We start from the raw sequence: 12,875 nt of genomic DNA on the forward strand, positions 1-12,875 counted from the left end.
ACCTTTAAGGAAGGTAAAACTGGAAGATGCAGAATGTATGCCATCAGATTATAGGATATTTTCAATCACTTTACAGATTTTTGAAAAATCATATAGATAAAAGATTGCGTGACCACTACGAAAGTAGGCAACTTCCCCCTAAATGTGCATTATATCCAATTTATCTCATTTAAATGATCATATTCTGTAAACATTATCTTGCTTTTGTATGTAAGTGGGGAAGGCAGCATATCCATGCATCTATTCTTATTAGGTGTGGAATGCCAACACTTTATTTTGGGCAGTATAAATGGGTTATGGTTTAGCGGATTGACTGTGCTTAGATCGACCATGTTATGGTCTACCATGCTTAGACGAACCTGTCTAGTTAGACGCCTAAAGATAGTTGACATAGGTTATCATGGACACCAAATAAGTGTACAGTATCCCCTCGCATGGCTACACTAACTTTACGCCCATTTGGATGGCAAAGTATGAACCAAGTCGGTCTAAAGCAAAAAAAACCTTGAAAAACTCATATCGATCTGTATGTCTGTTGATCAAGTTCTCGTCGACCTAAAGTTTGAGTCTAACTTTTGTAACTGATGAACTAGACGCTATTGAATATCTTTAGGCATCTAACTAGATATGATGTTCCACTAAGTGTGGTAGAAACTGTTGATCCTTCGACCGGATACGGTATAAAATTTATCACCCCTGCAGATGTGATTGTCTTAGCTTTCATTTCTTTATTCCTCACTGTGAAGAATGGGGCATCGCATTACAAACCAACGTGTACACTGCACACACGCACATTTCTAAATTAATTGTTTCTAATAGAAATTGTTTGAGAATCTGAATTTCTTTTTTAGAATAACTGCAGGATTAATGAATCAATAGTGTTCCTGAAGATCAAAGACTAGATAATTAGAATACAATACAGCACATTCTAGATACAGATTTTGCAGCTGGACAAACTATGCCACACAATAAGTGGTTAGCTGGAATTCATTGCCAGACTGCACAACCTTCACAACGCCAAGAGGCCTACTTATTAATATTTGTGATCAGTGCCTGTTTTCTATCTTTTAGTGATGACCAGAGCCAAAAAGAGCCATGCTGGACCTGGGTATGGAAGGGGGTGTCCCCACAATAAAAAAAAGATTTCTATACTAAAACACTAAATTGCAGGGGCTACTTCTCCTTGGCCGGTGCCATTCATTGGAGATCATGGGGTGGGTTGGGGTGGGTTGGGGGGGGTTCAGGGGAGGCACAAGGGAGCATTGCATCTTAAATTTACTGCTCCAATCATCCTGCTGGATAGTAACAGCACAAATGGTCCCATTCCCATGCACAATTGGCTGCATTCTGTCTACTCTATTAGAGGCAGCATAGGACAATTGTGTTTACATATTACAGTGTCATCACAAGGGGTTAAGGGATGCATCCATGTGTAACCCACTAAGGGTTACACCAAAATGACAGCTCCTGCTCAATGACATGAGCCTGGTGCTGCACCGTAACATTAAGTGCAGCACTCAGCTACAATTACAGTAAAGTTCCGGTGCAACTTTGCTACTGAAAATGTTCATAATAATGGTACACTCTGCAAATAAGATGAGAATGAAGAACTCAGTAGGTCATAACTGTCATGATGCTTTAACTAGAGTCTTTTGATTTAACTGATTAGTATTGAAAATTAACACAACAATGGGCTCCCATGTTAAATGCACCCCATATTTTCATACCTTACTATCCAACTACGCATGGAGTTGATTTTATATAGTGTGGCGAGCGCAGCGAGCCACCGTGCCCGAAGCGTGGCGAGCGGACGCGGTCTCATAAGAAAAACGGGAGCCCAGATATTACATAAGTACCTAACAATGTAATACATTACAAGCTTTTTTTCGATTTCAATTTTGGGGACATAATAGAATTAAAGGGCAAATGCATCAAACCTTAAGCTTCTACCCATTATAACATACAGTATACAGTACTTGATAAATGCTAACTACAGTAGAATGTGATTGCTGCAGTGGGCAACTTCCTCACGCTTTAGAATCTTTAATACATTTCATCCTAAGTGATTTATTTAGAAATATGAGGTGAGCTACTGTACTTCCCTGCATAGTGCTTCGCTGTGAAGTATTTGCCCACATCTAACCAAACCGGCCGCAGATAATCTGCACATGTGTGGAACCATCTAGACAATGTGTTAGCATGCCACAATGGTGCATGACTGTATATCACGTAGCTCCCTGGGTTACCCTACGAATCCTGCTGCCATCTCCTATACATTTAGCCAGATCTGTCAATCAGTGTGTGCATAACGCTGGGCGAAGTTACACCCTCCGCCCCCTCCCAGCGTTATACACACACCGCCCCCCTCCCAACACAGTCCAGCATATACAGATCTGGTCAGCCCTTCCACCACCCCCCACCCAGCGTTATACATACACCGCCCCAGGGCGAATAGCCTGCTACCCAGGTCAGGACCTGGGTAGAAGTCCCATGTAAAGGAACACGGGGTGACTGATTTACACTGCCACTGACCTGGGTCTAACCTGGCTTTTTGCAGCGGTGTAAAAGGGGTATTACTTTCACATGTTTTGAAAATAGTAGCCACAACATACTGTCCTTCCAACAACTACATAATAAATACCCCACATTCTCTATACCCTTATTCCCCCACCCAGACCACCCCAAGCACCTTCCCCCACCCATGGCACCCTTGCACCAAACCCTCACCCACGCAATAAAGGCGTTCACAGGGTAAGGGGACAGAGACCCCTTACGATGGTATGAAGAGCGCCCGTAGGTTGCGATGAATCACCTGGTTGCCTATATACATAACTGTCTGGTCTGCTGCATGTTCTGCCCCATCTCTGCTATTAATATATGTATCTGCGAGTATGGCTGTACAATAGCTGTGCACTACAAATAAAACACAGTTACATAGTTGATGAGATTGAAAAAAGACACCAGTCAATCAAGTTCAACCTATATTTGATCTCTTACGGAACCTACCTTATATCTATAAATGACCCAGATGAAGTAACCACCAATCTGTTTCAATCTAGAAATCCATCATGACAGCAGCGATTATGTGCATAATGCCAAGACTAGTTGCAGTGTGAGTATTATTTATTTATTTATAACAGTTTTTTATATAGCGAATACATATTCTGCAGCCCAATGCTTCCCAGTGGACATTTCCCTGGTTAGATCAATCATGATTAATATATGGCCCTAAAGAATAGATGAATGTATAGCCTCCAATGAGAATATTACAAGTATCTATAATCATTGAATCCCTAAATTCCATGAGATTTGTGAGAGTTAGGGACTTTGGATCCAATTTACTAATTCTCTATTCCCCTGGTCGTATTTTCTTCTACCTCCAAATATTGCTGCCCCCCCCCCCCCAGGGTGTACCCCCTCTCCATAATCCTTCTCAAGTCTTGACATTTATATTCTCTTTACCAATCTTTAGGTTTTAACACTTAATTCTGTATCTATCAAATCCAATGACTAGTCCTCGTCTTGGCTATTATTTCATGGTTTTTCCATTTTCCCTTTTTACTGTATCTGTGAGTGTGAACTCTGTTGCCAACATTAATTTGTGTTATGTGGTGAATTTTTTTTATAAACATCTGCTCCATGCTGTTACGTCTATTATTTGTAGTTGTTAGAAATACAAAAGATGTAAAATCACTAGCTTTTGAAAATGAAATCCATGGTGAAAAATATTAAGCAGAGCAAGGAAAGGATCTGAATTAATACATCACCCATGGAGAATTTTAATCTGATGGACAGTTTATATGTCGCCTCTTGGCGACCTGGGAATGACCCAAGCTTTGTTTAACTTTGATGTGCATTTATTTTTTCATAGAACTCTCGTAATTCATCCATTCATCTGAATTTCTGGATTGAATTTATTGTTTAGATGCTGTCACTATATACATTTTTTGTAAATGCAAATTACTACACTGTATCTTTTTATATGGTGTTGCACTATATTTTTTATTCTTTTCTCCTGGGAGAAATATAATTGTATGATGCAGAACACTAAATGAATGGAAGTAGCAAAAATCTGAAAGGCTCAATACAAACATATTTTTACGGATGTGCACCGGACACTTTTTGGGTTTTGGTTTTGGATCTGGATCTCCGTTCGTGTTTTGGATCTGTAATTGGTTCTGCCAAAACCACCCTTCGCGATTTTGATTTTGGTTTTGAATCTGTATTTTTTGGGGGAAATAAAATCATGAAAATTGCTAAAATTTTGGCGGTCGGGATTCCGGTGTCGGGATTTCGGCGGTCGGGTTTCTGACATCAGGATTTTGACCGCCTGGATTCCAACTGCCGGGAAATTGACCGCATCCCTTGTAGGAGAACACATCCCCTCGCATGCAGTTGCTAGCAGGATAATTCATTTGATGGTCGCCATCTGAACTGACTTTTATTTATGAGTGCTAGGATGAGGACGGGGTGGGTGAATGATGTCAGCTGCCCGCCCCTGCAGGCATCGCCCCATCTGCGTTCCCCAGGGAATACCCAGCATTTTTATGGGGATGCCTATAAATTGCTAGGCAATCCCATTGTCTAGCCCTGTGTCCCCCCCCAGCCCTCCCTCCCCGCAGCAAACGGCCCGACATGTGTGTAACTCGCTAAAGACATTCACTGTCAGGGTTTGCAATGGACAAACCTTGACCATCGGTGCTTGGGCCAAATTCGGATCACTACGAGCAATCCTGAATCAGCCCCTTTGTTTCTTTACACCACCACACATAAAGTCTATGCTCTAGATGTTCTCAACAAAAATGAAAAAAAAAAAAAACATAATTGTCTTGCCTGGATCCTTTCAACTTCTAGGAAAGTTGCAGTCTGGAATCCTTTTTCCCAGTGAATAAGTTCAGTCTCCAATTCCACAGAAAAGTACAAGTCCTCACCAGACTCAGATTGAACACCAAAGCAGTGTTTCCGCCGGTCCAGGAGATCACTGTCCTGATGAAAACCTGAAGTTATACAATCTGACATACATCAAGTAGTATTTCCTACATTTCCCTCCTTTGAAATATACTATATGACATATAACAAAATACAACCGTTAACAAGCAGGACACATCCCTTGATAATGTTTTTGAATAATTATATTGACTTAGATGAAAGGTTTGATATAAAGGCAGTGCACATAATTGTTTGAAAAAAGAGTAGCTTTGAATGATGTGAAATGTGCAATTTTCCAAAAAGTTCAATTAAGAAGAAAAATATATAACAAAAGTGTACATGTTTTTGTGTCTTTTAATAATTTGCAATTTCATATCTATTCGTTTCATCTAAATTGCAGTTCATTTATTGATGTTTACTGATATGTGTACTTTGTATTTTAAGAAAATATATAACTAAATATATATATATAAAACAGTATTAAAATATAAAATACAGTATTAAAGCCCATTTTACCAGCATATCAGAGAAGGTAAACAAATGTAGTGTATTTAGTTAGAGATGTGCAATTTGGTTCTTTAGAAATTTGAAACAATCCAAATTTTGTGATTCTGAACCAGAGTCCCAGGTCGGACTTCCTGAGAAGATCAGAAATAAGTCCACGGTTGGCTCTTACCGCATTTCAAATTAAAATTTTAGACATGAATTCCGTGGTTTGGATTGCAAAAATTTACATGAGTTTAGCTGTTTTATCCACTTTCAAGAAATCCCATCCCCATTATTCTGATTTTAAATCTGATGTCTAAAAGAAAACACTTAAGGGTATTTTTTTAGAAAAGGTTCATTCTATAATTAATCAACATACTGTAGTTTTCCACAAAAATAAATTCTACCATGCAATCTCTTATTTCAATTAAATTTGGTATAATAAATGCTGCCAGGGGTATAAACAAATCCCCCAAAGTCTTAGGCTGATAAGTACACTGGTTTTAAAGTTAATCAGATGTAGCCACGCTCGTCTATCATGTTAACCCGCCATCCTGGCTTCATTTGCACCAAGGTGTACTATGGCCAAAGCTTCTGAAAGCATGTAATTGCACTGCTTCGCAGCTGGGTGGTGGCTTCTCCAATAATAAAAACTACTGAACAGCGCCGTAGATGGATATGTGAAGTGCCATTGCCATTTAATGTCCGCCATTGCTTCCACTTTACCGTGTACAGTATGTAGAGCTTACTAACACAAAACAGCTCACTGCAAAAAGTTCTGCACTTCCCCCTCCATCAGCCTCCAATGCTTCATTGTATAAGAAGGGACAGTTGAGGCCAGGAGGTAATGGGGGCAGAGTAAAAGTGCCCATACACTAGTAAGATTTATCTTCAGATCTGGCTGGATGGAACAAAAACATGGTTATGGATTAGTGACAGTTTGTCAGTTTTCCAGCATTTCCAAGCAAATGGTCAACTGTCATTTGCTCTCATCCATAACCATGTTTTTGTTCCAACCAAATCTCACACAAAGGGGGGAATTTACTTAAAAAAAATCGTGAAAAATAATCGTATATTCATACGAAAATACGATTTTTTTGGTGTATATGTATTTTTGGCATTTGCTATGCCAAAAATACATATTTTCGTATTCTTAATGATGGGACATTCGTATTTATATTTACAAATACGAATGAATACACCATCGAAAGAATACGGCAGAAATCACTATTCAAAAGAATGGTGGTTCCTGATTTACTAAGCGGCCGTATTGATAATACGGCCACTAATTAGTGTAAAACGGCCATGAATATACGTCAGAAAAATACACTTTATCTTCCTTTCGTATTTGGCAGAATCCTGCACGGATCAGTTAGATCCATGCATGCTCCAGTGTTAAAAAATAGAGAAATAAATCCCCCCCCCCCCCCCGGGGCCGGTATTAAAAAATCAGGAAACCCGACAAATAGGGGTTTAACGATTTTTTAAAACCAACCCCAGGCTATAGGTCCGGGGAGGTTCCCAAAATACGGGGGACAAAATTAGTAGGGGTCCCCCGTATTTTAAGAACCAGCCCCAGGCCAAACCAGCCAGCAGGGTAATGTCACAGCTAGCTTATTAGATAAGGTCCTGTGGCCAAAACATCACCCTACTGACCAGTCAGCCTGGCCAGGGGCCCTGGGGGAGTGGGGACCCCCTCAATAAAGGGCTCCCCCCTTCCAGGACTTACCTGACCAGGCTGAAGCCTGGTGCTGTCCCCGGTGACCCTGTGCGGTGGTCACCGGGCTGATTGAAGTGTCAAAAAATAGAATAAAAACTATTGTCTTTTACTGTGGAACTATGAGTCCCAGCAAGCCTCCCCCACAAGGTGGGACTTTGAGAACCACAAGTCCCAGCCTGCGGGGCATTAAAGGGCCCACTGACACTTGTAGTTCCACAGTTAAAAAAATAGTCAAATAAACACACACTGACACACAATAAAAATAAAACTTTAATACATCCAAAGCCCATACATACTGATACTTACCTATCTTGAGCCCGTAGGTAGGTCCCTGGGTCTTGGTCCGGTGTCCTGTCCTGGTCCGGATCCATGTCGGCATTCGGCTCCATGTCGATGTCCATGTCGGCGGCGTCTGTCGGCGTCCATCCGGGTCCAAAGAAATCCATGGGGGACCTGTGGAAGGAAATCCAACTCACCCAGGTCCTCCTGTGAAGATCTGTCGTCTTGATCCGCCGTAGTCCTGGTCTTCTGGCATCTTCTGTGACATTCCGGCGACTCCTGCAGCTCCCAGCATCGGACTGTGGAGAGGGATCTACTTGATGTGTTGGTACTGTCAGAAGGCTTCATTTGTTTTAGAACCAATTAGAACCAAAACAAGACACAAAACTCCACACACATCTCTAGCTTCAGTGTGTAAATTTAGTGTTGAGTTGCTCATATGAATATCAGCTGGGTTTCATTATAGTTGTACATTAACTGAAATTTGTGATAAGGTCACATACGTCTGGACCTAGGGGGTTATTCTGGTAGATTCCCACAGACGCCGCCCACCAAATGCCGGTCAGCCCCCCCTCGCATGCCGTATCCATTCACACTGGCTGCGAATGGATGTTTAACATAAATGTCCATTTGCAGGCTATGTGGAAACACACATATCATTCGATGGTCGCAAACCATGTGGTGAGTGCATGCATATCTTAAGTGACTCTCGGATGATTCTCAGTCGGATCTGGTGATGTCAGCTGCCCACCCCCGGCACCCAGGTCATAGGGCGATTACCATGGGAATGCCCAGAGTTTTCATGGGAATGCCCATGAAATGCTGGGCATTCCTATGGGCGTGACTATACGCCGCCGCCCCCCGCCTCTGCCCACAGTCTTGGGTGAATGTGCCCAGCGAAAGACTGTTTGCCATTGGCGCATGCACCTGGAGTATGCACATGTGCAGAAAAGTGCCTGTGCATGCGCATACGCACATCGGTCCCCCATGCAATTTAATTAGAATAACCCCCTTAGTTCAGTAAGGATGCAGGGGCAACCATGGACCACACGTTGAAATATCATTTGTTTAATTTATTGTATTGCGTTCTCCTTGTATTTCTGTAGAATTCCTCCAGGAATAATGATTTCCTCCTACAGTCCAAAAATATACTGTAGATTCAAGTTACTGTAATATTACTATTTTTGTGTAATAGAGAATTTAGAGTATTACCCTTACCTTAAAAATTTTACACATTATTTCATACACAGTAAATTTTTTCTCTGCTCGCATCCAGTCCCACGTCGTTACCTTAGATACAAAAAGCCAAGTTTAGGTACAGTTGCGTGTGCGCATGTGTGTGTGTGTGTGTGTGTGTGTGTGTGTGTGTAAAAATGTACAATGTGCATAACACTTACTGGAGGTGAGTTGAATTTATAAAGTGATGAGCCTCTTAATGCCAGAAACTTTGGTGTGTACATATGATCTTGAAGATTGTCTTGCTCCCTCTCCTCAACCCAGCCCATGTATATTATCTAGAAGGAAAACAATTTCAGAGGATATTTTATATATATATATATATATATATATATATATATATATATATATATATATATATATATATATATATATATATATTGTGTACAAAAAGAGTGTGATAAACAATTAAAACAAAATTATTTACATTTTAATTTGATGAATTTTAATTGAAAATAAAAATTATTACATTTTTTGTTAATTTACCCTAACATTTTTAAGTGGAGAATGAAATTGTTCCATTTTTTGGTAACATTAAAAACAAATAAAATTGTTAAACACAAAAGTGTAAAATGATTTTTTTTTTTTAAATAGTGGATTGGAGCCGTTACATTGAATATTCTGGCACATGTATTTTGTTCAGTAGAATCAGGTGACTAATCGATCTACTGTACTGTAGGTTCCACTACAGCACACAGACATTAGTTAATTATACTTTATACTTTTCGTTGTGGCATACATTTTTTTAATAGAGAGGTTAGAGACAGAAGCTCACCCAGAGACTTTATTCTTTATAGAGCAGGGGTTCTCAAACTCGTTCCCCACATAGTTTACGTTTTACAGGTCACCCAGCAGGTGCACATGTGCATTCATTACTCATTGACACATTTTTAAAGATCCAGAGGTGGAGCCAATTATTTTACTTGTGATTCTGCCAGGAGACCTGCAAAACATGCACTGTGTGGGGTCCTGAGGACCGAATTTGAGCATCTGTGTTATAGAGAGATGATACTGCAGAGTATGGAGGAACTGGAACAGTGGATGACAGAACAGAGACCAGAGAATGTAGAACATGCTGTATTTTCCTGTTTCTGCTCTGACATCCACCTTGCTACAGTATCAATTCATAATTCAATTATTACATGAGCTTCCATCATTCTTTCCACCTGTTAAAAATAGAACAGAAAAGAAAGATAATTCTGCCTGTTACTTGACCAAAGTACAAAAAAGTTGGGTTGTACAGTATAACTGTTGTCCATTCTCCAGACTGTTTAGGTAGTACCTAGGTCATACACAAAACAGATTTATTGTCCAATCTGGCTGGTTGGGAAAAGAAAATCTGATAATATCTGAATAATTTTTGTCAGTTTTACAGCATTTTGAAGCATATTTTTTTTCCAACCAGCCAGATTGGACAGTAGATGAAACAGGCAATGACTTACTACAATACTGTATAAAGTATTTTTAACATAAAACTTTTATTTCCACATGTAATCTATGTTCACTGCAATTCGCTGCATTAAGGAGTTCTTATACGGCTGATTGTACGATTAGTTAGTTGCTACGACTGGGGTCCTAATAGTAGCCTGTCCAGGCAATCCTTAAGAAGTAAACTGAGTAGTTTGCGATAATATTAATTTCTGTTTTACCCTGACAGCTGCGCTACTGCACATGCACCAATGTCCACCAGTGCATGAAAAAGCCAGACCCGCAGGAGTGTGATTTGGGGGGGGGGGGGGGGGGAGAGGAATTTTGTGGATCCATCCACCAAAAATATTGATATATGTTTCCCATAACCTACATTACGCTAATCCCATTCTGCATTCCAGATCTTGGAAAGTCCAGCAGCACACAAAAAAGGTAGAAATCATTACATTTATTTATTGGTTGCCATTTACCTTTTTATATAACCCCAATTAGTGTACCATGTTTCTCGCCATGCTTCCACTACCATTGTGCTTGGCACAGGTCATTATTCCCAGTCCTGGTTCACGTGGATGGTGAAGGATGAAAACATTTGAAAAATAAAAACTTGAGTCAACCATATGTGTGTTGACCTTTGTCATGACAACCATGTGAATCCGTCAACCTTTTATCTGTCGACCTAAATCACAGCTGACCCTTTACATGTTGAGCTATTGACCATATCGACATAATGCAAATTGACCATATGTTGTTAACCTATTGACTGTCGCTGAAATTAAGGTTGACCTATTGTGCGGACAAGAAAAAACAAACAAAAACAATCTTCAATTCCACTGTGCTGCTGTTTCAAGGGGATACTCTGCCCCTTAAGGGGCATACACACGTAGAGATCTGTGGTAAGCAATTTTGCTAAGCAATTTTGCTGGTGTCAAGATCTCCCATGGAGAGCACATACACGTGCAGAGATTTGTGCTAAGCTATTTTTCTAAGCAATTTTGCTTAAGCAAAAAGAGGCCGGGTAGTTGTTCAGAATGAGAGATTGCGATCAGTATCTCTAATTCTGTACACACAGTGAGATTTGCAGTCATTTGCTAAGCAATCTGACTAGATTTTGACTGCATGCACTGACTTAGTTAGCAAGAGATATTTAATCTCTTGGAGCATACACACGGAGAGATCTGTGATTACTTTCTAAGCAATCTAGTCAGATTGCTTAGAAAATAGCACAAATTTGCTCCGTGTGTACACCCCTTTAGAATACAGAAAAAATCCCCAAAGGATAGAAACAGCGCTAATGGAATTGAAACACTTTATTTAAAAATGCCGAAATATAAACACACAGTACACATTAAATATTAGTAACACCGGCCAGTGTAACAATTAAAACGTTTAAACCTCATAGCTAATATCTGACACTGGATATATAACCAGATGGATCTTTTCAGTACATTTGGTTAATAATTGCAAAGCCACATGTGGACACGCTATTCGTTGTGGCATGTTCTAAGGCAGGGATGGGGAACTTCGGCACTCCAGCTGTTATTGAACTACACATCCCAGCATGCCCTGCAACAGTTTTCATATGGCCAAATGGCAAACCTGTAGAAGGGAATGCTGGGATGTGCATTTCAACAACAGCTAGAGGGCTGTAGGTTCCCCATTCCTGTTCTAAGGGTACACATTCTTTGGCTTACATAAAGTACTCTGTAATAGAATATTTTATAGCCATGTATCATGCAAAAGAGAACAGCAGTTTTACATAAAAACAAAGTAGTAACCAATAGCAGGCTGCTTTTGTTTTTCATTTTTTTTTAAATAAAGAACTTTACACAAACAACGTTAACATTTTACTTTAGTTAATCCATACACAAAGTTCATTTCAATAGCTTCTGCACTTAACCAAGGTAAAATTTCCCATGTTTTATTGCTAAGCAACCTGCTCTTTACTTTGCCACTGCTAAAGTGAAAAGCAACAATAGCTTTACAACATAATGCTTTATCCTGAGCAAACAACATAATTGCAGAGGAAGATAGAGAAAACTCATTGCAGGTGAACAACGTACGCTATATTCACTTATAAAAATAATTGGTGTCTTGTGTTAAATGATTAGACAGATGCCCCTCGGTCCACCTATAATAACGGTGCAAAATAATTTTAGCACTGAGGAGAAACGCACAATGGCTGTCATTAATCATCTTTTATACTGGATAGTCAATAGGTGAACACCATGTGGTCGAAACTGGCAAGGTAAACATACACAAAAGGTTGACACAAGCAAAAAGTTGAAATGGCAATGGTTGTCATATGAAAAGGTTGCATGTGGACTCTGGTTGGCTACAGTAAAGTACGAGGGGGTGGGGCATAGTCACATTAAGCCAGCCATCTTTGATTTTCAACTTGCCCTGGGTGCCAAAACACTTAGTCATGTCTCTGCCTGCATGATATGAGCATATCCATGCAGGTCTGGTGATATGTATATCGCGACACCTGGCCACAGCATAGAATGGTTACCACGGATACCCAGCACTGACTTCGACCACAATCCTGATGTTATGCATCCCGGCGTTCATCGCCGTGCTATGTGACTCGGACGCTTAAGCCTGGGGCACATAATTTACACATAAATGTAATAACTTGCGAGTTGCTGGATGTGTAAGTTGGCCCAAGTGCCAATTATTTACAAGACAAAACCAACCATCTTAAAAATATGGGCACATTCGTACAATGGGCCTAATTTAGACATGATCGAAGGGCACATTTGTGTACTGCAGGAGGGGCAGATCTAACATGTGCAAAGAG

At 40.2% G+C, this 12,875-nt stretch overlaps 1 protein-coding gene across 5 annotated transcripts in view; it reads right to left on the reverse strand.

Moving 5' to 3' along the window:
• The window catches only part of SNTG1 (syntrophin gamma 1), a 577,365-nt gene that overhangs the window by 30,072 nt on the left and 534,418 nt on the right, over positions 1-12,875 (reverse strand). For all 5 annotated transcript variants that reach the window (XM_083187410.1, XM_083187409.1, XM_083187408.1 and 2 more), the window contains 3 exons: positions 8,812-8,928; positions 8,633-8,704; positions 4,834-4,986 (listed from right to left, as the gene is read on the reverse strand). In XM_083187410.1, coding sequence (XP_083043536.1) covers positions 4,834-4,986; positions 8,633-8,704; positions 8,812-8,928 — 342 coding nt within the window. The remainder of the gene's footprint in view (positions 1-4,833; positions 4,987-8,632; positions 8,705-8,811; positions 8,929-12,875) is intronic.

This window comes from Crinia signifera, chromosome 5, assembly GCF_055691185.1.
Source record: "Crinia signifera chromosome 5, ASM5569118v1, whole genome shotgun sequence".
NCBI lineage: Eukaryota > Metazoa > Chordata > Amphibia > Anura > Myobatrachidae > Crinia > Crinia signifera.